The 26,311-nt window shown below is 42.2% G+C and overlaps 1 protein-coding gene across 8 annotated transcripts in view; it reads left to right on the plus strand.

The window, feature by feature from the left end:
• nolo (ADAMTS-like no long nerve cord) overlaps positions 1-26,311 on the plus strand; it is a 376,621-nt gene that overhangs the window by 221,525 nt on the left and 128,785 nt on the right. For all 8 annotated transcript variants that reach the window (XM_089739120.1, XM_089739123.1, XM_089739122.1 and 5 more), the window contains exon 4: positions 3,332-3,421. In XM_089739120.1, coding sequence (XP_089595246.1) covers positions 3,380-3,421 — 42 coding nt within the window. In that variant the 5' untranslated portion in view covers positions 3,332-3,379. The remainder of the gene's footprint in view (positions 1-3,331; positions 3,422-26,311) is intronic.

Here is a 26,311-nt window from a genome sequence, read left to right on the forward strand (position 1 = left end):
TATTTCAAATTTTTCAAATCCCTAGAACTTCATCCTAAGTCCCAAACTGGACTACTCAAACACCTCAAAAGCCTCGTACGTGAACCGCTTCCAAACACCGATCAATTTTTACCAAACGTATCCATCCGGCAATAAAAACCGCCCTTAAAAATCAAAAAGCGAAAACGACGGATTATTCGGGTATGCGACAGAACAATAAAAAGTTTACTGACGACCCACGGAACCAATCCGGAACGATATACATACATTTGGCGGGTAATAAAATATCTCTCCCCTAACCTACTTCTATAAGGCAAAGACTACATAACATTAAATCAGACACGAATTATTATTATTTTTCTAATAAGTGTGGATATTAAAACTTTTGTTACTTAGTAAAAAAGTATTATTCTGGATTTCATTTCTTAAAATTAATCATTCTATTTTTCTTCAATTAGGTATTCTTAGTTTTCTAATTTCAAGATGTTGTCAACTATTGCACTGTCGATTGCACCTATAATTGAGGTGAGATCTGTCATGTACTTATTGTTAATTTCTCAATGGTTTTTAATGATGATCTCTTCTACTACCCAATATCGTGTCCCCTCTTTATGATATCCTTCCGAAAGACATCCCCCGGCCTAATAATAATATTTTTATATACCTTTAGTAAATTCTAAGCTCTTTCATGTAAATTTTTATCTATTAATAATATTTAACTTGAAAGTAGTTAGTCTAGCATAATTTTGTTTGTGCTGTTCTTAAAATTACAGATTTGCGTATGGAAAAACTGATCAAACTTATTTGTATTTAGATATTTTTTTCTCTAAGCGCCTGTAATTTTTGTGTATCAATGTGTATGCAATCCGTAAATTGCTTTAACTGTAACATGTTAAAATTTTAATAGTTATTATACAACAAACCTTACAATATTAAATACCTAGTTTTCATTACAATTAAACTTGTTAACGCGTCTAATTTAGTGCTTACAAGGTTTCTGAATGCCGAATTTAAACTTGTAAAAAAACTGAAAATATGAAACAGCCAGTCTGTCGAATACTCTATGACCTTTTATTACGAAACATGATAACTTTCGGATGATTTATGTGACTCTGAGCGGCCAAAGAAAATAGGCAACCAGGGTTGTTTGCGGAAGAAGTTTTCCACACAAACTTACACCAGATCCATTGAATTCTTATGCGAAATTAAAATGAAAAAAATTCACGTACCATTGAACTCAAAACTCTAAATTATAAATTATTGGTTTCGTTTGGCGACCTTTGACGATTGAGGTTCATTTTTATGGCCCCGTAGCCAAATGGGAGCTTTTATAACTTTATCACCTTCGTAATTGCCTGTTTATCGTTCTTTGCAAACCTAAGCTTTGAAGTCGTCATGGCCTAAAGCGATGCGATTATACCGGTGTTCCAATCCCGTAGGCGGCTACCTAATTTACTAATGAAACACAAACTTAGCTGCTTTCACGAATGACTTCCACGATGAAGGAATAACAAAAACATATAATTTACCTAATTGCTACTTACCTAGAACTGAGACACAATTCTCAAAACCCGCTGGGTTTCTCGCCGGATCTTCTCAGTGGGATTCCGATCTGGTGGTTAGCTCTGCGAAGCACTGCTCTTGTTAGGGCTAGTGTTAGCGTTTAGTTTTCTCTGCTTTAGCCCACGAGCTCACCTACCAGCAAAGCAGGAATAACCACTTAGGCTACCAGCTAATACGGGAGGAAAAAACCACAAATATCACTGTACCTTAGAACTTATATCTCAAAGTTGGTGGCGCATTTACGTTGTAGATGTCTATGAGCTTCAGTAACCACTTAACACCAGGCGAGCTGTGAGCTCGTCCACCCTTCTAAGCAATAAAAAAAAACTGCAACGTCCAGACTATTTACATATTACCGAAAAGTTGCAAATATGATTTATTATTGCGCAAAAATATCGATCGGGTTTTACGTTTTCACTTAATACAATATGTGTTTCAATACTTTGTGTTGTTGTTCTTGTATGTATGTTTGTTTGTACGTAACGGAAATTTTGAACGTCATTATCACCAACTTTAAGATATCCCATTAACTTGATGACTTGCACACGCATCAAGGACCGCCGACAATACAATAACTTTATAAATTTGCGTTGATATCCTGAACAGTATCGACAGCATAAAAACACTTAATCTTTTGTTAGTTCGGTTCGCTAATTAAGCGTGTAAGTGTTTTATTTAGTTTTTAAACTACAAAACGAGGGATAAAACGCTATTTAGTTGCAAGGAAATTGCACAATTGCACGGAACCGTCGCCATCATGATTTAAAAAAATTAAATTGCTGTTTCCCTTCAGACAAAGCCCTGATATATAGGCACGTACTAGTGCGTAAAAAGCATTCTCAGCTAAACGATCGCAGCCATAAAAAGCGTGTGTTTAAATTTAGACTTCGAAAATTAACGTTGTCAACGTTAATTTTGTTCCCAAATGAAATCGGGGAGGACGTTACGCTGCTTCGTTGCAAGCTATTGGCAGTGTAACGCGAATTATAACCATTTTCTGCTCTAATTGAAGTACTTTTGTCAGCGAACGCGTATTCCGTTTTGGCAAATTTCGTATTTTAATTTCCGTATAGTACACCTGTTAAAGTAGGTCAATGAATACCATTTGTTCATACTCAATTTATAATTTAGATGGGTGGACGAGCTCACGTCCGATCTGATGTTAAGTGGTTACCGGAGCCCACAGATATCGACGACGGAAAAATTTCATTCATCTTGAGACACGAGTTCTTAGTCCCAGTTTTATATACAACGTCTGCCCTACCCTTCGAACCGGAACGCATTACTGCTTCACGGCAGAAATACGCAGAGTGGTGGTACCTACCCGTGCGGTCTCACAAGAGGTTCTGAGGTACTCTCAGTTATTCCAGCTTATCCATGATATATAAATATCTGAGAAATGCCTTAATTTATAATGCGAATAAAGAAATACAATACTATTTTATCATGTTTGTTAAATCAAACAAAAAACAATTCAAAGATCCCGCCTATTTCTGTCGCGAAGCGTTTGTTTGCATTACTGGTGGTAGGACCTCCTGTGAGTCTTCTGCCGTGAAGCAGTAATGCGTTTCGGCTTGAAGGGTGGGGCAGCCGTTGTCATGGTGGGTGGCGCATTTACGTTGTAGAAATCTATGGGCTCCGGTTACCACTTAACACCAGGTGGGCTGTGAGCTCGTCTACCCCATCTAAGCAACAAAAAAAATAAAAAATAAAAATAAAAAATCTCGGGTAACCAGGTGTTCCATGACGGTGGGAATCTTTACTAAATATTGAATTATTTCGTTTCCAGGTACATATGTCGTGAAGCAGTGATGACACGTCTCCGTTCTTGACAAAAATGGCGATCCGGACATCTCTCGTTCTGCTTTGCTTCACACTGGTAAGCTTCTATTGTCACTTAGCTCTGTAGCGTTTAGAACTTAATGTTGAATACTTAGAGAGCGACGAAGTTTCCTCAACGTCAGACAGCGAATTGTTTGTGCCCCTGACATTGGTCATGCCTATGACAAACACTTTTTGGAACGAATTTCCTTATGTGACGATGCGGAGGGGCACCCTAACCGGGAAAAAACGTCCGTAACGTAAGATTTTTGTTAGTAATGCACACAGTGTACGACTCAACTTTGTAATAACGTACAAAAAATAACACATTTTTTTCGCACGATCTCAGAGCGTTCGTTTGCGCAATACACTAACTCTTATGCAAACAACCGTGAATGAAGTGTACCACAATAACTTCGCACGCTACCGAATGACCGTGGGTTTGTGCGAAACCTCCAGTTTTATTTTCTTTATACCTCGAACAGAACTTAAATTTGATATTTTTGTAATAAGGAACTGCGTTCCTATCCGGTGCCCCACGACACCACACGTCTTTTTTTATACAGGCCGGGTGCCGATCCTCCTACGCGCCTAGGGGACCTACGTTTGCCTACATTTGCCGCTAAGGGCGCTGTTCCAACTGCACACAAATTCGAGTTAACTTTTTCGCATTCGACAACGTTAAAAAACTCGCGCACTAAGCACAAAACAATACAGCGTAATTCGGTTTAGCAACAAACATGAGTACACGGAAAACAAGCGGTACACATCAAACGATACTAACGATGTTTTAAAATATAATTACGTATGAAATTATAAGCCATTTTGCATTCTGAGTGCAATCGTCGACGGTCACAGACTTCACTAATCGTAGACATGGCAAGCATATTTTCAATTATACTTTTTTTTTTAAATCAAATTATTAAATAATATATTTCCTTTTTTAAAGGCAACAGATTATAAAGTAATTTCAGGATTGCATTAACAAAAAACCCACCATCAGGTGGGCCGTATGCTAGTCTGCTAACAAGGGCAATAAAAAAAAAGAACTGAAGATAAATTCTAAAAGTTGATCATTAAAATGCGAAAATTATACCTTATTCAGATTTTTTTTATATCTACTACTTTAGGTGTAGATTAGTGAAAGGGTAGAAAGCTGATTTAAATAACATAATATTAATTTAAATAAACAGAAATATAATAATGTGATTTTTTTTATTTTTTTTGTAGTTTCTCTTCAGATTTAACATGTAATATGATTGGTTTATTAACAGTTTACTATCTGTGAAAGTGTGCAAGTATGGCGAAATTGAAACGAAATCGCTGGATGTGGCTTTTCCGTTTCTTCCAAAGATGTGTGTAAATAACAACAATTTTACCTGAGCCTTCATTTCATCCAAACTCATTTAGGTTCATTTAAATTTTATCCCAATTCGCTACGGTCTCAAAGAAATCAACTTCATTTCGTTTTGTTCCATAATATTTTGCATAAAATACACCTGAGTACGTTTTGATAGATCGGATTTTTTTAACTCTAAACTGGCAAAATTGGCGTCACAAGAAGCCTTTTTTTTCCCTTCCTAATCTGATAGCCTTGAGAAGCTATATCAACGTCGCCTTAACTAGTAGATGAGCTCACGGGGCTCAAGCCTGATGACGTTGCTAACACGAACCCTAGCAAGAGCCGTGCTTCGCAGAATCTACCACCGGATCGGAAACGCGACCCACTGAGAAGATCCGGCGAGAAACTCAGTGGGCTACAAGAAGCCAATTGCCATACTTAAAACAAGAAGAAGAAAAAATAATGTGTAAAGCTAAATAGCTAGCACTATTTACTCTGCACTACCTTTGGCTTACTGGTAGAGAATGTCATAGGGATTAAGTCCACCAATGTAAATTTTACATGAAGTATAATAAATCAATAAATAAATAAATAGCACTTTTGTCGATTCCTAGCTCTGTAATATTATAGCCCTGCTTAATTTGTTTTGTATGCAAATCGCTTGGAACTTACAGCGAACGTTCATGTTTCAATTTATACCGTTTTGACACCTCAATAAGACCGTAATTCAGTGCCGCAGTTCCATTAAGACGTAGTTACGTCAATTATCGAACTTATAATTATGAACTTTAATCCTTTCTGTTTAGCGTCTATATTATGATTGATAAAATTATAGGATTAGCAGCTTACTAATGTAATAATTGAAAATCAAAAATCGGCACAATTTACATACCATTCGCTAATATTATTACATACCACCCACTGAATTTCTCGCCGGATCTTCTCAGTGGGTTGCGTTTCCGATCCGATGGTAGATTCTGCGAAGCACTGCTCTTGCTAGGGTCAGTGTTAGCATCACTCCGGTTTGAGCCCTATGAGCTCACCTACTAGTTAAGGTTACGATGAAATAGCCTTTCAAGGCTATAAGCTTAGGCAGGAAAAAAAAAAAAAAATTACGTACCTGTCATTTTGCGATAAAATCGATTAATATAACTATTGTCTTGGGGTACAGCATACAGCGCACTCGATGCTGAGTGGTCACCGGGGCTTATTCACATTAGCTAAGCCAGGAAAGAGCTCACGCAAGTCGTTCACGACATACCATGGCTGGAGTTAATTCCAGAGCAGAAAGGTACAAAACAATAGAAGACCTGAATAGAAGATCTGGCAGATCCGACTGCTAGCCCTCAAATTAGTTCGCCCTGGCCTGACGCGGGTTCTCACGGGTCATGTTTTATTTATTTTTTATGACTGAGAGTCTACTGGTGGCCCTGAGGCCTTTCCAATTTCACAAGGACAGGTGGGCGAGCAAGGGCTCAGCCAGAAGGGGCGGGACTTGCTAACAGCTAACCGAGCGCCTCCAACGGAGACCTAACAACTCAAGAGCAGCTGCTTCGCGAATGAATCTACTACCGGATGGATCGGAATCGCGACCCGCTAAGAAGATCCGGCGAGAAACTCAACGGGCTGATGCTTAGGTTAGGTTGCACGTTGAACTGAGACATGGACTTATGTATGATACTTTTAGAACATTTAACCACGGTCTACCGATACGAGGACGCAATAACTCTTTAATAACAAAATACTTATTAAAGACTAACTTTTTTTTTTATTGCTTACATTTTATTGCTAACATTTGCATCTCGGCCGCGTGCATTCCTCTTTCATTCTTTACATTCGTCACCCAACATTCAGATCTATACATAAACTTAGAAAAGATTAAAAGAAAACATTCCTATGCAATAATTATTTTGAAGCCGCCGGCGATGTTGAACAACTTAAGACAATAATTCGTTAATGTTTTCAAAGCGGCCGGCTTCCCCCTCTCCAAATTACACTTATAAATAATTTTTAATATCCCTCGCCGAAGTACTAAAAACCGTAATGCACGTTTGATTAATTGTTTATTTTGAAAATGTATGTTTTTTACTTTTTTTAACGTCTCTGGCTTGATTTCTTCATTGGGTGAGCAAAAGGAATCCAGGGCTTACCTTGGGGTTAATTTTTTTTTTTTATTGCCCTTGTAGGCAGACGAGCGTACGGCCCACCTGATGGTGAGTGGTTACCGTTGCCCATGGACTTCAGCAATGCCAGGGGCAGAGCCAAGCCGCTTAATACTCTCCACAAGCCTCGTTTGAAGAAGGACATGTCATAGCGCTCGGGAAACACCGTGGAGGGGAGCTCATTCCATAGCCGGATGGTACGTGGCAAAAAAGACCTCTGGAAACGCACTGTGGATGACCGCAGTGGCTCCAGGCAGTACGGATGGACTCTACTCCGGTGGCGGGCGGTGCGATGGTAAAAACGAGATGGTGGTATCATCTCCAACAATTCCTCAGAGCATTACTGATTACTGAAACACAAACATCACGGTAAGCTAAATCGTATTGTAACCAAGATTCAAATGTCTTTAGACGGTCAATGCTGCGAGCTGAAAACTGTGCCAAAGTCACAAGGTGGGTGACCACAGTCACGTTGTTGATATCCATGTGCCCCTGTAGCAATTCAACAGTAAGCCCCACTACGAATATATTATGTATTATGTAATTGCGTAATCACTGGTGGTAGGACCTCTTGTGAGTCTGCGAGGTCCACCACCCCGCTTATTTCTGTCGTGAAGCAGTAATGCGTTTCGGTTTGAAGGGTGGGGTAGCCGTTGTAACTATACTGAGATGATAGAACTTATATCTCAAGGTGGGTGGCGCATTTATATTGTAGATGTCTATGGGATCCAGTAACCACTTAACACCAGGTGGGCTGTGAGCTCGTACACCTATTTAAGCAATAACGGGTACCTACCCGTGGGGACTCACATAACGTTAACACCAGATCACTGCACTACGCGCTACATTCCACTTCGTCCAGCTTAAACCAAATCTGTCCGCTTCAAAAATCATGTTGCCCCTACAATATCGAGCGTAGCAATGAAAACGCTAAGAGCCTTTCTCAAATATCAACGTGAGCTAAAGGAGGGCAATCAGTCGCGGGGACTGCGTTTGTATAATTCAATCAGTATGTATTCACTTGAGCGTTCCGTTTTGCTGCAATCAAAGGCAATAAAACTGCTTCTCGTAGCTTCCTACAATTTTTATATAGAGCTGTATTTTTATAGAATTGCTTTAGCGCTTTGTTGTCTGATGTTTGTTGTCAAACAACACAAGTACCCTTTGACAGAATATTTTAATTTGAATTTTGAAGATTCTTGTCAAAAAAAACATTTTTTTAATGCCTAGACAGGTTGACTAGTTCAAGGCCTACCTGCTATTAAGTGGGCACAGGAGCCCATACACAACGTAAATGCCACCACACACTTTGATACATGAGCTGTTCTAAGTTTCAGTTTTACAGTAGTGGCTGCATCAACCTTCAAACCAAAACGCATTACTGCTTGGCGGTCAAATTAGGCAGTTTTTTTTTTTTATTGCTTAGAGTTATGGACGAGCTCACAGCCCACCTGGTGTTAAGTGGTTACTGGAGCCCATAGACATCTACAACGTAAATGCGCCACCCACCTTGAGATATAAGTTCTAAGGTCTCAGTATAGTTACAACGGCTACCCCACCCTTCGAACCGAAACGCATTACTGCTTCACGGCGGAAATAGGCGGGGGGGTGGTATAATAGCCGGCAAACTTCTTGAGCATTTGTTGACGTAGTGGGGGTAAGTTTGCGCATGGTACACTCACATGCAAAAACATTATTTACTCTGCGTCATAATGCAATTAAATTATTAAAATCAACATATGTATTTATTTATATATTTATTAGAACATCAACAAAAAATATAGGTTAATAATTATAATAATTTAATCTTGGGGTAAAATAGATATTCCTTCTATTAAGTCAAAACTAGAGCTGTGCCAGGTTTTCGTTCAGTTGAAGCGAAGCTGGTATTTGTAATTTTTTTTCGTTATCATAATCTTGACCATTATCATCATCCTGTTTTCATCACCCGAGTCACCATCATCGTGATAAGTCGACATAGGGCTCATCGGTGTAGTTTACGACTCGGTCGGTTCGATCTTCTTTTTTGTCTATAATTAATTATTTTTTGAAGATATTCGATTCGTAGCAATCGAATGTTACTTTTTTTAATTACCAGCTTCCGATTATTTTCTGTTTTTTTTTTTCATCTGAAGCCTAGCTCTTTCATAATTCGTCGTAAACTTCATTCCGAGCCATTAAAATATATATCTTCTTTAAAATTTTCGAAGCCTTTCTACGGTACGGAGTTTCGCTGCTTGTTATGTAGTTATTATGATTACATCTTTTTATTACAGATTGAACGAAACTATCCATTCCGGTAACTTTCTTCTTCCCTGATCTTTTCTTACCCGGAGTCCCAAGCACGATGAGCAAGCCAGAGCCTTTAGCTTCGTTAATAATGCACCTAACAGTACTCACTGATGTTTTTGTTGTTTCCGAAGTCTGTTTTACTTTTTCCATAATATCATTCTTCCCCTGTTTTATAATGAAGCAATATACGTCGTACACAATTTTTCTACCCTTTCTTTTGAATACTACACCAGTTTGTCGCGGCATAGTGTATTTTTTATAAAAAATCAACAAACACTCAACAAATAGCAATGGCAACAAAGTCAACAAGCAATTATAACAAAATATAACTTAACGATTAATAACGATAAACTTTTCACTGTACGCAAGCGTACTTTTGGGAGCAAGCGGAACCAAGGCGCGGTGCGGGACGCAAGGTTCGACTGATCTACCAATAACGCGCTCGATACGATTTCCCCTGCCGTCGCGCCTCACCCTCACCACCAAAGTGATCTAAAATTCGGTTCTGCGCAGTCAAGGTCATTTGCTCACGATGTTTGCCGGTTACTATACCTACCCGTGCGGACTCCCAAGAGGTCCTACCACCAGTTATGTTACATACCCGTGCGGGTTCACGAGATGACCAACCACTAATTTATACAATAACACACCTATACAACCTATCACAATTTTAGTCTTGAATAATGTATACAAATTTAACATTAACATACAAATATTATACAATCATTGAATTGGAACAGACTTTGAGTCTGTATTATTTTATCGTTTGATTTGGCCTAAATTCTTCTGAATAACAATTAATGGCTTGGATTTCGCTCATAAAATATAGTACTGGGAATATACCTACTACTACCATTTAGTGCTCTTCGCAAATGTCTAAGAGAGGCATGTCGTAGCACTTGGGAAACACTGCACTTACACTTACCGCACGTAACTTTTAGGTACCTCAAGCACCGATCACCGTCCTCGGCGAACCCGTCGCTTGCGAGGAAGGGTTCGACGAGTAAATTAACCCGTAGTTTCTAGAGTTTCTCGCCGGATCTTCTCAGCGGGTCGCGCTTCCGATACGGTGGTGGATTCTGCGGAGCACTGCTCCTGCTAGGGTTAGCCTTAGCGAATTCTCTTAAGTTGTACCCTAGAGCTCACATACTCGTCCGCGAGAAGCTGACATAGCCTCTTAGACTACCAACCGAAAAGGTAGGCGTAATAACATTATAAAGCGGAGCTCATTCGAAAGCCGGATGATCAGTGGAAATAAAGATTTCTTTAAACGCATTGTAGATGACCGCACCGATATCAAATAGTATGGATGAACTCTGCTCCATCTCTGACAATGTACAATGTTCAGAAAATGAAAAAAAACTGATTATTTTCTAAAGCAGTATAAAATTTAAAATATTAACTTTTGAGATATATTTTAGTGTTAATTAGCAATTGAAAATTACTGGAATTATTATAAAATGGGTGTAGGTAAGCCTCAAAACTACATGTATATGAAAATACGTATTTGACAAAATATGCTACATATGCCCTTTTCGAAATTGCATATCCAATTAAGCAAAACAGTTGATTCGACTCACTATTGGAGCACCGTGATAAATAATTAAAGTCTTCGAACTGTCTACTAATCTATCAGACAAACACTAAATAATACACGAAAATGATGAAACTTATATTCCAACTTAAATAACAAAATTAGTTAATTGTAGAGTAACAATTTCGTGTGAAAACAACGAAAAAAAAACCACAAAAATTCAGTATCCGTCAAACTCTTTCAGGAGTTACGTTGAAGCGGTACGTTAATTAAAAGTTTCAACTCATTTTTGAACTTGCGAGGTCACGTACAAAAAAAAAAAAAAAAACTGCAAAACTTAAAAAACATTTCTGTATTTTTTTATTAATTTTGCTTCTGATGCATTCATCGAAACATAATATCTGTACTAAAACTATTTTCAGATTCCTATACTACACCTTGAGAAACTTTTCGTTCAAGACAGGTACAACGGTAAAAGACCTCGTGGACGAAGCCCCCATGCGCTGGACTAATGAAGTGAAAATCCTTACCAAAACATCATCAAGTGGTTACTGGAGCCCATAGACATCTATAACGTAAATGCGCCACCCACCTTGAGATATAAGTTCTAAGGTCTCAGTATAGTTAGTTACAACGGCTACCCCACCCTTCAAACCGAAACGCATTACTGCTTCACGGCAGGAATAGGCAGGGTGGTGGTACCTAACCGCGCGGACTCACAAGAGGTCTTACCACCAGTAAAAACCTTACCAAATCCCCACTTAACGAGTGCATGCGCCACGCCTCAATTCCCGAACTATCGAGAACAGCTGTCAAGGCTTAAACAAAAAAAGGATTCAACATGACCACGACTGCTTTGCCAAGAGCAACCGACTACAGCACCAAGTCTCTTCTTAGTCGCATACTTCATTGCTGAAGGTCCTTGAAAGGCCTTCGTACCTCTTTGTATAATCATCTTCCACTTCGTTCGGTTTTTGGTTTCCCTCAGGACGGTTGTAGCGGAGAGTCCGGTGAGCACGGTTACTTGATCTGACCAATGGTTTGGTTACCGATTGACTCGTCTTTTACACCACAACCATTTTTTAAAGTTATCTGTTTGGCGTCGAGCAATGTGACCAAAGTAACTAAGAGTGTCTTGGTAACGGATTTTTTTTTTTTTTTTTCCACCGGAGAGTATCGGTAACGGATAGTAAAAAGTTTCATTTTTACGCGAAGTTGCTCGAAGATAGATCGGTTTGTTCTCTTAGCGGTACATGGTATGCGGGTCCTTCTCCTCCTTGCATCGATAATCCTCAATACTGAGCGTCGTGGCCTCAAAGAGGCTTCCTTGGGAAAATATACACGGTGGGGTCCTGCGTCCTTCCACGACAGTGCTGTTAGGAGAGATTTAGTTCTTCAAGGCCGCTAAAACTTTATTTAGGTCTGACTAATTAACCGCCGCCAGACTTTCGCCCGCCTATTTTTGCCGTGAAGCAGTAATGCGTTTGAGCTTGAAGGGTGGGGCAGCCGTTGTAACTATACTGAGACCTTAGAAATTATACCTCAAGGTGGGTGGCGCATTTACGTTGTAGATGTCCATGGGCTCCAGTAACTACTTAACACCAGGTAGGCTGTGAGCACGTCCACACAACTAAGCTATAAAAAAAAAAACATTCGGCGTTGACCATTTTATGGAGGAAAGGTCGAACTCAAACTCTTTTCTCATCCGGGCTCGGGACCGGCATTGGCAGAGTTAATGGTTAATATTTGAAGGTTTGCATGTAAGTCCCATCTATATATATAAAAATGAAACCCGTTTTCCGTTGTCGCGACATAACATGAAAACGGCTTGACCGATTTGGCTAATTTTGGTCTTGAATTATTTGTGGAAGTCCAGAGAAGGTTTAAAAGGTATAAAAATATGAAAATTCTCGGAATTAAATAAAAATAACAATTTTGTTTTCCCTTTGACGTGTCCCCCGTCGGACGGATTCCTTTTGTTTGTTTTAAGTTTATTCTATATAAAAGTTAAGGTCTTTTATTTATCGATTGAGGCACTACGAAGTCTGCCGGGTCAGCTAGTTAAATATAAAACACAATACTACATTAACGCTGTCTGTATTGAATACGAACGTTTCTATTTCGGAGCACGTCGAGATCCTATCCGCGTGCGAAAATCTATTCGAAACATTAACACAGCCGGAAACTTTTCCGCCCAGGACGAAACAATCACCGAGCACTGATAACATTTGTGTTTCATAACGAAAAGTTTGGAGCGCGAGCTTCAACTCCACGTATGCAGACGGCGTTACGTTGGATAACTTTGTTTTATTTAGCACTAGCGACCAGCCCTCGCTTCGGTTCGGAAACATTAAATTTTATTATTGATAGCTGAGTTCCGCGATGGGTTATTGTCGTACCGCGGGTGATGCCGCGGGTGAAGCTACTCTAAAAAATGTTGCCTAAGTTACTCCTTATATTATCGGCTGCCTATCAGTGAAAGTCCCGTCAAAATCGGTCCAGCGATTTCAGAGATTAGCCGGAACAAACAGACAGACAGACAAAAATTGTAAAAAATGTTATTTTGGTGTATGTACCGTACATACATCAAAATAACATTTTTTACAATTTACAATATATATTCATATGCATGTAGTAAAAAGCGGTTACTTCAATATTACAAACAGACACTCCAGTTTTATTTATATGTATAGAGAGCCGAGTCCCGCTATGTTACACGCCGTTACTGTCGTATCACGGGAGACGCCGCGGAGCGAAGCTAGTCTAAAAAAAGTTGCTTAAGTTACTCCTTATATCATCAGCTACCTATCAGTGAAAGTCCCGTCAAAATCGGTCCAGCCATTTCAGAGATTAGCCGGAACAAACAGACAGACGGACAAATATTCTAAACTAAACATTATTACAACTATGCTTAAAGTATGTTTTTATTTTGTCACGTAGAATCCCATATTTGCAAATTACCATTACATATTCACAGTTTCTGTAGTTTTATTTCTCAAAGAATGATACATAAATGAAAAATGAACTATCATCTTCCTCCCCGCACTCTTTCATCCCTTTGCTTTCATTGGCATGGCTTTTGGAATCAGGATCAAAGTTATATGGCCAGGTTACGTCATATGTGAAGATTTGCCCGTATATCCTGATAGGTCATTATTTTGTTATTGTATTCGTGAGACGCGTCTTCGCTATTATCTTCGACAGTCTCAGCTGGTAGAGGGCATTAGTGAAATCAAATGGGATTACACGAAGCATTACTGAAAAATGTACGACCACAATTAAATGTTTTTTTTTTTTTATGATTGAAGGATTACTGGTGGCCCGGAGGCCTTTCCAGTTTCACCAGGACAGGTGGGCGAGCAAAGGCTCAGCCAGGAGGGGTGGGATTTGCTAACAGCTGCCCGAGCGCCTCCGAACGAGACCTAACAACTCAAGAGTAGCTGCTTCGCGAATGAATCTACTACCGGATCGGAATCGCGACCCGCTGAGAAGATCTGGCGAGAAACTCAGCGAGCTGATTCATGGGTTAGGTTGCACGGCGAACTCTTTGTCGAGTTCGACGAGTACGGTTACCGAGGTCCCTAAGCCTGCTCCTAGAGCTGAAGGCGTCTAGTGCAAAGGTTATTGGGTCTGATGGATCCGTAAGGACGTGTCTAGGGCGTCGACGGTGACTGGCTCCTGCATGATCAGGATTCGGGGAGTAGTCAGCGGCGGCTACGATAAGGCGATTATCATGACGCATAGCCTTATCGAAGTACCGTTCCGACGCTGACTTCATGTATTTCTGGATAGATTCGAGGCCCAGGTCGTCGTGTAGGTCAACGTTCCTCACGAACCACGGAGCTCCGACAGCTAACCTGCAAAAGCGGGATTGTAGAGATTGAAGGGTGTCTATGTGTGTGCGGGCCGCGTGAGCGAACACCACACTCGCGTAAGTCATGACGGGCCTTATGCAAGTTTTGTAAAGTGTCACCTTGTTCCGAAGGGACATTTTACTCCGCTTACAGATCATGGGGTAGAGTCTACCGAGAATAAACGCGGCACGGTCACGGACTGATTTTATATGCGGGCGGAATGTCATCGATGCATCCAGGGTATCGCCCAGGTACTTGACCTTCCTGGCCCAGGGTATGGATTGACTAAAGAGAGTAATCGGGGGTGACAATTAAATGTGTTAAATCAGTTAAACTGTTGCACGAGATAGGGTTCCATCTTGAAACGCGACCCAAAGTCAATTGTTACACTGTTGCCAATTTTTTTTTCCTACCTACGCTTGAGAGGCTATTTCAGCTTTTCCTTGACATATAGGTGAGCTCACGGGGCTCAAACCGGAGGTGTTGCTAACACTGACCCTAGCAAGAACAGTGCTTCGCAGAATCTACCACTGGATCGGAAACGCGACCCACTGAGAATATCCGGCGAGAAACTCAGTGGGCTGTGTCTATGGGTTAATTTAGTCGTCGAGCCCTACGTCGCAAGCGACGGGTTCGGTAAGGACGGTGACCGATGCTTGTGGTACCTAAAAGCACCGTTAATGGATCGGGAGGATCCGTAATGACGTGAGTTACCAATTAAAACCATGGCGGGAATCGTAAAAAACAATGATGCCAGTGACAGACCCTACCTTGTAAAAGTGGCGCTAAAAACAAAGAAAAAACATCACGACGCAATCTACCTCTTTAGATGATAAATAAGTTCTATCTTCCAATTTAGTACTAGTCTTTTAAGCGCCGCTTTTAAACTGATTAGTTCTGAAACTTTAACGAAGATTCATTATTATCGAATTGGTTTCGGAATGCATAGAGGACAGTTAATTATTTCACAAACGTTCAAATTTTATAAAGGCAGACGAACTCACCGTCAATTGATTGTCAAGAGTGAACAATGAACAAGAATGATATTTACAAAATAAATTTAAAAAAAACATTGCCTCCTTGCTAAAATATTGGTTCACGGAGATGACGTGATATCACCAGTGGTTCTCGAAGTAATCGAAATTCGACTATAATTAATTGAAATTATAAGTTTGAACATTCTTATTGGTTCTATTATCAAACACTTCTTTATTATACTTTTATTCACAGATTTCGCCAAGATTGCACCATAGATTATACACTTCATATTTGAGAGACTGCACTATAGACAAATAATATTAAAGACAAACAATACTAATCTATTCTCAATTTGACCACAGACTATAAAGAATAACAAAAGTTTCACAATTGACAAAGAGTATATTTATACGTATGTGTTGTGTCAAATACATGTTAGTGTGAGCAATGTTTTCTTTATTGATTTAATGTAGTTTTAATGCATAATAAAAAAAAATATTAGCTTTCTGCACTTCTTCTCTATATTCTCTATAAGTGTGGAAAATTTCATACTTCTCCGTCCGCGCAATATTCGTAAAAAGGGATGCAAAGCTTTTGCTTCACGTATTAATATATAGATATCATAATATATTCAAATCTATTCGGGCATTTCAAAGTTATTGTGGAATAACGAAACATCTGTACATAAATCAACTTTGAATACATTGCTATTGTTTTTTGGGCAGCCGTTTAATAATAATCAAAATACCCACCATTTTATAGATTTACGTACTCTCATGTAATCTGTGGCGAACTCATTCACCAACGAGCCAACCCACAAAAAACGCCATAATTCTCCGCATAAAACATAATTCCCCATAAACTCTTATCGATAACACAAACAGATAAGGCTAGGGTGGATCTCTGCATACCCCCGCGGGCCCGCCGTAATGATATGAGCCGAGCTAATAAATCTACTGGTTTTGACTTCGATGAATATTGATGGAGCGTGTACTATTCGCAGAACAACAATTTTAAATTCCTATTTAATAATTTTTTTATTGCTTAAATGGTTGGACGAGCTACAGCCCACCTGGTGTTAAGTGGTTACCGGAGCCCATAGACATCTACAACGTAAATGCGCCACCCACCTTGAGATTTGAGTTCTAAGGTCTCAGTATAGTTACAACGGCTGCCCCACGCTTCAAACCGAAACGCATTACTGCTTCACGGCAGAAATAGGCGGGGTGGTGTTACCTACCCGTGCGGACTCACAAGAGGTCCTACCACAAAGCATTTTTTCTATAGCGATAACAAGTATAACCAATAACCGATACTATGTTGTGAAGGTTAGGAAGGCAAAATGACTAGTTACTATGTTGCCCAAAGATCTATCCAGTTTCAATAGGACAGGTGGACGAACTCAGACTTAGCCAGGAGGAGTGTTTTGCTAGCCGCAGCCGAGCGCTTTCGAAAGAGAACTTTTAACCACAAATCGCGACCCGTTGAGAATATTTCGGCGCCTCGCCGAGTACTGCATTTCTCTAGGATTACTCGGCATAGTGCGACGACAGAGTAAATTTAATTTGCTTTAATAGATTTAATTTCAGAATATAGAATTCCGTAAGTTTTTAGTGTAATCTAGCTTATGTTTGGGATTGGAAAAGACCGCGGCGGTTTGGAGCATCGATTGGTCAAATGAATTGCGATTTATGTTTTGTAAGCAATTGACTGTAAGTACTCGACATAAATATACCTCTAATAACGTTCCAATTCCATACAAATTTCAGTTAACTTTTTCGCTATCGATAACGTTAAAAAATTCGCACTAAACACACTAAAGTGCATTTACTGAATTAGAACAGAATGATTGTGCGGACGGTATTTCGCGTTCGACACTACATCCAGCGATGCACGTAACGATAATGCTACGTAGCTTCAAATATAATGTGGATTTAAAACTACAAATTGAGTATTCTGGCTTTATTACATAACATACATGTCGGGGGAGATACAGATGGAACGTTTTTAAAAAGTGTGACGTCAGCATTGCTGACGTCACGGTTATTGCTTTGTTGACGATAACTCATGTTTGGGTTTCCGAAACAAAACTTCACGAGAACTTCACAAGAACTTCGTATATTGCACGAGAAGCATAACAACGTTACAGAGATATCCGTACAGTACAACGGCTCGGACACGAATCAATCAGTGCTAGACAGCACGGCCGTATTTATGGGGCTTCGTACCCGTGAGCGTGTTGACACGTTTTAAACACGTGAGCGTGTTTACACGTTTTTCAAACACGTGAGCGGGTTTACACGTTTTTCAAACACGTTTTAAAGTATTTAAATTACAATAAAAGGAACTGTTTAACATTAATTTCTTATCACAGAGTAATTAGTTGATGATCAGTAGGTAAATAGTCATATTTGCGCCGACATACATTATTGTATGTAAATATATAGATACTAGCTGACCCGGCAAACATTGTTTTGCCATTTATAAGATTTCTAGGGAATTTCTAGTGTAGAAAAAAAAACTAACTTATTGTAAGGGTGTAAGGATGTGGTAAATGAGTGAAAGAGGTATTTAGTGCTGTGAACGATGAGGAAATATATAATAAAAATAACAAAACCTCATTCAACCACATAATACCGCATTTTAACAAAAAAAAATGTCCAAATAAAAAAAATATGTTAGGGGTGGACAACCCTAATCACTTAGGGGTATAAAAAATAGATAGTAGCCGATTCTCAGGCTTACTGAATATGAATAAAAAATTTCATGAGAATCGGTCAAGCGGTTTCGGAGGAGTATGGGAACGAACATTGTGACACGAGAATTTTATATATTAGATATGCCGTGAAGCAGTAATACGCTTCGGTTTGAAGGGTGGAGCAGCCGTTGTAACTATACTGAGACCACAGAACTTATATCTCAAGTCGTCAATTATAAGTCGTCGTGGCCTAAAGGATAAGACGTCCAGTGCATTCGTAGCGATGCATCGGTGTTCGAATCCCGCAGGCAGCTACCAATTTTTCTAATGAAATACGTACTTGACAAATGTTCACGATTGACTTCCACGATGAAAGAATAACATCGTGTAATAAAAATCAAACCCGAAATATTATAATTTGCGTAATTACTGGTGGCCGTATTGTGAGTCCGCACGAGTAGGTGCCACCACCTTGCTTATTTCTGCCGTGAGGCAGTAATGCTTTTCGGTTTAAAGGGAGGGACAGCCGTTGTAACTACACTGAGACCTTGGAACTAGATGATGTAGATAATGTAGATGTCTATGGGCTCCGGTAACCACTTAACATCAGATGGGCCGTGAACTCGTCCACCCACCTAAGCATTGCAAATGCATTTTTTTTTTTTTTTTTTTTCTCTGTCCTGCAACTTAGCAATCTGTTTCTTGAAAAACAATAATCTAATCTGTTGTCAGATTTTCATCAGGAAAAGTTGAGTCAGCTGAGTTGTGTCCCCAGTGGTACCATTCTCATCTTATATCTGCAAATCTTTTTGCTAGGTCAAATGTATATACATTTTGTTTTATTTGACAAGAAATATTCTGTCAAAGGGTACTTGTGTTGTTTGACGACAAACATCAAACAACAAAGCTCTAAAATAATTCTACAAAAATACAAATTTAAATGAAAATTTCTAAGAAGCTACGAGTTATAGTTTTATTGCCTTTGATTGCAGCAAAACGGAACGCTCAATTGAATACATACTGATTGAATTATACACACGCAGTCCCCGCGACTGATTGCCCTCCTTTAGCTCACGTTGATATTTGAGCAAGAACGGGCTCTTAGCGTTTTCATTGCTATGCTCAATATTGTAGGGGCAAACTGATTTTGAAACACGAAGAGATTTTTTTTCTATATTTTCTAATTTACCGCTAAAACCCAGGTAGTTACAGAATCTATCATCGGTTAGAAGAACTTGATTACTCAAAGTTGATGTACAGAGTCGCTTAAAGTATGTTCATGTATGGGATAAAATTATTGGATTACGAAATAAATAATAGAACTAATGAAAAATCTGTTGTCTTATATGATTCACTAAAAAGCCGATTCTACCTTACGATGAAATGATCATTAATAAAGAGTAAAAAAAAGAAAAATAAATATTAGTTTAAAAAAAACACAAAAAATCACGCTTTTATATCTAGCTGAACCAAACAGAGGACAATTTTGAAAAACCATTGTACATAATTGGGGAAAAAATGATATTATCGTAAAACAAAAACGTGGGGTGCTTTTAAGATATGGTATAATGACTTTACATTTAATTTGTCATTAAAATATTAACAATAATTGAATTGTTCGAGATGATACCAGCATCTCGTTTTTACCATCGCACCGCCCGCCACCGGAGTAGAGTTCATCCATACTACCTGGAGCCACTGCGGTCATCCACAGTGCGTTTCCAGAGATCTTTTTTGCCACGTACCATCCGGCTATGGAATGAGCTCCCCTCCACGGTGTTTCCCGAGCGCTATGACATGTCCTTCTTCAAACGAGGCTTGTGGAGAGTATTAAGCGGTAGGCAGCGGCTTGGCTCTGCCCCTGGCATTGCTGAAGTCCATGGGCGACGGTAACCACTCACCATCAGGTGGCCCGTATGCCCGTCTGCCTACAAAGGCAATAAAAAAAAAAAAAAAAAAATTTGGCTCCATATGCAACTGTCGGATGAATCATCTATACATATAAATAAAATTGGTGTGTCTGTTTGTAATATTCAAATAGCCGTTTTTTACTATATGCATATGAATACGGTACAAACACAAAAATAACATTTTTTACAATTATTGGCTGTCTGTCTGTCTGTTTGTTCCGGCTAATATCTGGAACGGCTGGACCGATTTTGACAAGACTTTCACTGATAGGTAGCTGATGATATAAGGAGTAACTTAGGCTACTTTTTTTAGAGTAGCTTTGCCTCGCGGCGTCACCCGCGGTACGACAATAACCGCGGGTTACATCGCGGGACTCGGCTATCAATAATAAATTTTAACGGAAACGGAAGCGAAGCGAAGCGAGGGCGTGTCGCTAGTTTTTTTATAAATACTATTTTCTAGATATTTTTTCAGGGAGTTAACGACAAAGGGAAAATCTTCCACTGAGCTGACAGCTAACCTGCAAAAGCGGGATTATAGGGATTGGAGGGTGTCTATGTGTGTGCGGGCCGCGTGAGCGAACACCACACTCGCGTAAGTCATGACGGGCCTTATGCAAGTTTTGTAAAGTGTCACCTTGTTCCGAAGGGACATTTTACTCCGCTTACAGATCATGGGGTGGAGTCTACCGAGAATAAACGCGGCACGGTCACGGACTGATTTTATATGCGGGCGGAATGTCATCGATGCATCCAGGGTAACGCCCAGGTACTTGACCTTCCTGGCCCAGGGTATGGGTTGTCTAAAGAGAGTAATCGGGGGTGTGAGATTCCTCCTCCTAATCCGGGAGGAAATCCGTGTGGAGCTTCCCCTCTGAAATAGCACCGCAGTACTTTTCGCTGGGTTGATGTCTATGCGCCATTTTCGGAACCACTGTCCTAGGGCTAGGGCTGCGCTCTGAAGCTTCTTCGCGATTAGGGACTTATTTCTACTAGAATAGTAAACAGTCGTGTCGTCGGCGAATAAAGCTAAATGGGTCGGCGGCGACCGGGGAATATCGTTGACGAATAAGCTAAATAGGAGGGGTGAGAGGACAGAGCCTTGCGGGACTCCAGCTGTGAGAGGTCGTGGGGAGGAGCGGGTTCCCTCGACTCGATATCGAAAAGAGCGGTTCGACAAGAAGTCCCGTATGATGAGCACGAGACTATCCGGCACGCCCATGTTGAATAGTTTGAAAATCAAACCATTGTGCCAGACTTTGTCGAACGCTTTTGCGACGTCGAAGAAGAGAGCTCCCGTGTATAACGGTTTTGGTCGATTAAGCCCCACAAGAATGTGCTCCGTGAGGCGGTGCACCTGTTGAATGCATGAGTGATTTGTACGGAATCCGAATTGTTCATCGATGAGAATGCCCTTGGATGAGACGAAGTCTCTGAGGCGTTTGTAGAGCAGACGCTCATACAGTTTGCCTAGAGACATGAGGAGGCTAATCGGGCGGTAGCTCGTCGGATGATTTTTTGGTTTACCGGGTTTATGTATGCCGATAACGTCCGCTTCTTTCCACACCGCGGGAAAGATACAGTTCGCCATAGCGGCATTGAAAATAGATGCCAACATCACGATGAGTTGGACGGGTAGAAGTTTAATAACGCGGTTAGATATACCGTCGGAACCGGGAGCCTTGCGAGGACGTAGGTCTTTGATCAAGTCTTTAACTTCTATCGGGGTGACGGGTGGTAACGCATCCGATGGTGGCAAGGAGGCTCTGCGTTCTACCTCACTGTCTACTAATTCTACATGAACAGGGTCCACGGATTGAGTGCTGGGCGTGCACTGGGTTTGCAATGTATCGGCCAGCAGCTCTGCTTTTTCGTCATCATCGAACGCCGCGAGTCGGCCTGAGGGGCCTACGAGGGGGGGCATAGTTACTACCGTATCCGATTTGAGAGTACGAGCTAAGCGGTAGTAAGACCTTTGGGAGGGCGCGAGTCCTTCTAAGAAATCAGACCATCTGGCATCTCGGACTTCGGCGATGCGAGACTTTACGTCGCGTTGTAGGGCACGCATTCGAATACGATTTTCCGCGGTAGGATACCTGTCGTAGGCGCGTATCGAGGCGTTCTTAGCTCTAAGGAGTTCCCTAATATCGTCGGACAATTTGAAGCGGTGAAGGAAGTCCTCCACTACAACTTGTTTCGATGACCTATCTAATGTCGAGGTGATGTGTGACGTTAAGATGTCTATGGCTTCAGCGGTATCCTGAGGAGACGGGATAGAGTCCGAGTTAAACGGGAGCGATGGTGGATCAGATTCAGCCAAGCTGATGCCCAGCGTGTGCCAATCCACCACAGTCCTCGTGACGGGAACGGAATCGGGAGCGCGACCGAGCTTCATAACGACGGGACGGTGGTCTGAATCTAACTCTGAAACTACTTCGATCGAGTGTAAGCGCAGAGTTACGTTTTTTAATAACGCTATGTCGAGTATATCCGGGCGATGCGCGATATTTAGCGGGTAGTGAGTCGGGGTTAGCGGAGCGACGATATCGAAGGCGAGATCATCGACTAACGCGTCAAGCCGCCTGCCATTCGGGGTTGTGGTGTGTGAGTTCCACCTGATGTGTTTACAATTTAGGTCGCCCGCCAGAATGACAGAGCTCCCCATACCGAGCAGCGCCTCGATATCACTGCTTAGAACGATCTTATCCGGTGGAAGATAAACGGACGCGATAACGATCGGCGCGTGTCCCGTCAGTGAGATTCGGCACACTGATGCTTCGATATTAGCGAGCGCGGGAGGATCGAGCGGGACGCAATGCAGGGCTCTTCTATAGTAAATGACGGTACCACCACCACGGGCAGAGAGCCGGTCGTTCCTGACCATGTTATAGTTCGCGATTTTAGGGTCACGGCGCGCGGGCTTAAGTAGGGTCTCCTGTACTAAAAAGATATCAATTTGATGGTCACGCAAAAAGTCAGAAACCTGATCACGTTGATTTGCGAGACCGTAAGCGTTAAAAAATCCTATCGTTACGGATAGGGGCTTTATTCTACTTATATACGCCATTGATTACCGGCGGAGTGAGGGGAGGACGTACGTATTTAATGACGCGTATACGTCGGCGTATTCCTGCACAACGGCGATAAAGTGCTGTGCAGTGGAGGCAGCGCGAATGGCGTCGCCCAAAGCGTTAACGCGCTCAAAGTTGATCGACTGAAAGAAGTCGATCGCTAAAGCGAGATTTTCGGACGCGGTCGGAGGGCAAGTCGCGGGAGAGGGACGAGTCGCGGGGGCGGGACGAATCGCGGAGGAGGGAGTTGTAGCCGTGTTCGTGTACGGCAGCGGTTTTGCCCAGGCCGAGACACTGGGCACCGGCGCCGGAACGAACACTGGCTTAGCCTGCGACGCAGAGGGTGCCGAGGCTTTGATGTCTGGGCCGGAAGCTCGGAGGCGGGTTTGGCGGGCGACGCGGCGATTTATTTTAGGGGCTCGGGGGCAACCACGGTAAATCGCGGGGTGACCCTGTGTTCGACACAGGACGCAGCTAGGCGGTTCCGTCGCGGTTTTTTGGTCGCGAGCGCAGAGGGCCGTGGCGTGATCGCCCAAACACTTAACACATCGGGGGCGCGCGTGACAGTTACGGGAAGAGTGCCCGTACAATTGACAGTTATGGCACTGGCTAGGAGTGCCTTTTTTATGGGGGGCTTCGATGGCGATACCGGAGAGCCTACAGACGGTCTGTGTGTTGAAGATTTTCTTACCCTCGGGGGTAGGCTGGAGGGTGACTAGAACCATATTATATGGCTCCCTACCGCGACCGGTGTGCATACGGTGCACAGAGTTCACTGGAAAGCCCTGTTCTAACAGATCGGCCTTGACGAGCTCTACATCTAACTCTTTAGGGATTCCGCGTATTACAACGCGGAGTTCGCGCTCCTCCTGGAGCGTATAAGTATGGAAACTTATACGTTCCTTACGGAGGTAAGAAGAGAGGGCCCTATAGTCGTCGGGTGTTTGAACCTTAATTTGAATGCCGTTCGCGAGGTTACGGGCATTCGTGAAATTTATATTTTTGGCCTTAAGGGCCAGGCAAACTCGATCCCAAGCTGCCTTCTCCTGAAGGATAACCGGGGGAGGGGTCTGGGTTTTATTTTGTGCCACCGGACGCGGCGACGGAGTGGCACGGGCTGGGGGCGCAACGGGAGTCTGAGGGCGGGGGCGCGACGCGTTCACGGCTTTGCTAATTTTAGCGGCCGCGGGATTTCGAGACTCCGCGGCACGCTTCTTACCCTTCTGTACCAGGGTGAATCCATCCGTCGATGAGGCGGGGGCGAGGTCGACCTCCATGTCCGAGTCAGAGTCGGAGCACGAGGAGGCGGGTGCAGGCGACCTACGAGCAAGTGTAGGTGTTTTAGAGGGCGCGACGGAGGCCGCGGATGATCGCTCAGCTGAAACGATGGTCACGGCGGACGACGCAGCAGCTTTTCTCGCCAGTATAGGCGACACGGGAGCGGCAGGCACGACAGAGGCTGCGGTGCTCAATGCAGAAGCTCTGCACGCAGGTACAGGCGACGCAGGAGCAGCGAGCGCGGCGGAGTCCTCGAGAGGGCTCGCAGTGTGATTGGCCTTGAAGGCCAGAAACTCTGAGGCGAGCTGTGGGTGGCGAAGTCGGAGGAATTCCGCGAATACAGCGTCCATGATCGCTGAGTACCCAGGTGGGGCGGCCCCGGGTCTTGAAAACACTCGCCTTGCGGCGAGGCCCCAACTTCTCGGACCTGAGCGGTTCTATTGAACACAGGTGGCAATGCGGCGCGATTACTACAGGACAAAGAAAAAGCACAACAAAACAGAAATTAAAAAAAGAAACAAAACAAATAAATACTTGCAGGAAAACACTTTGTCGGCAAATGTTCCACGAACACAAAAATAACTAAAACAAAACAAATAAAAGCTTCCAGGAAACACACTTGGTCGGCAGATGTATCACGAGCACAGGCCGCGCGAACAATGGCCGGGCTAACAAAAGCCGGGCGAACAAAGACCGGGCGATCGAGTGGACGATGAGCACGTCCGCACGTGACGGGTGCCTCTATCGGAATGGGCCTGGCCACGGGGATCGGCGGTGCGAACAGCGAAGCGGTGGGCGAGGCGACCATTCGCGCAGCACCGTTTGCAGGCCACGGGTACTCACGTTCGCCGCCGCGACTAGTAAGGAAGTCCGACAGCGAAATGTCTATATTGAAATTATCTCGATATTGCTTACAAATTAATATTTTTTTGGTTCAGGACCTATTATTTGGAAAAGATTGTGAAGTACATGATTTGAATAAGAATCGGAGTATACCTATAGATGGAGAATTCCACAAGAAGTACGAGAAATACTTTGAGTGGCTAGACTTCCAAATAGCTGGTCTAGCTAGTATTTCAGCTATATATTTTTTTTATTGCTTAGATGGGTGGATGAGCTCACAGTCCACCTTGTGTTAAGTGGTTACTGAAGCCCATAGACATCCACAACGTAAATGCGCCACCCACCTTGAGATATAAGTTCTAAGGTCTCAAGTATAGTTACAATGGCTGCCCCACCCTTCAAACCGAAACGCATTACTACTTCACGGCAGAAACAGGCAGGGTGGTGGTACCCACCCGCGCGGACTCACAAGAGGTCATACCCCCAGTAATTACGCAAATTATAATTTTGAGGGTTTCATTTTTATTACACGATGTTATTCCTTCACCTTGGAAATCAATCGTGAACATTAAAATTTGTTGAGTACGTATTTCATTACAAAAATTGGTACCCACCTGATATTCGACTACCGGTGCATCGCTCAACACCGAACGTCTTATCCGTTCGGACACGACGAGTTTAAAAATATTAAAAAAAAAATTAATAAAAAATATAAAATAAAAAAATTTCGGCGTTCATTTTTCGCGGCGAAAACAACTAAACTCATTTAATCACTGCACTATTCGCCGCGACTACCGCTCGACTCCGTGGCTTGCGCCGTCCTTATTCATGCATTTGTTTTGCTCGCCCGCCGCATCGTAAGTCGCCCGCGCGATTCGCTCGGTACATTCCGCCGGTCGCTTCGCCGGTCGCCGGTGCGCGTGGCTTGTTAGGTACATTTCTATGCGCTTGTTTTAGTCGCTAGACGCTTCGCCGTTCGCACCGCG

This window comes from Bombyx mandarina, chromosome 28, assembly GCF_030267445.1.
Source record: "Bombyx mandarina strain Sakado chromosome 28, ASM3026744v2".
In the NCBI taxonomy this organism is placed as follows: domain Eukaryota; kingdom Metazoa; phylum Arthropoda; class Insecta; order Lepidoptera; family Bombycidae; genus Bombyx; species Bombyx mandarina.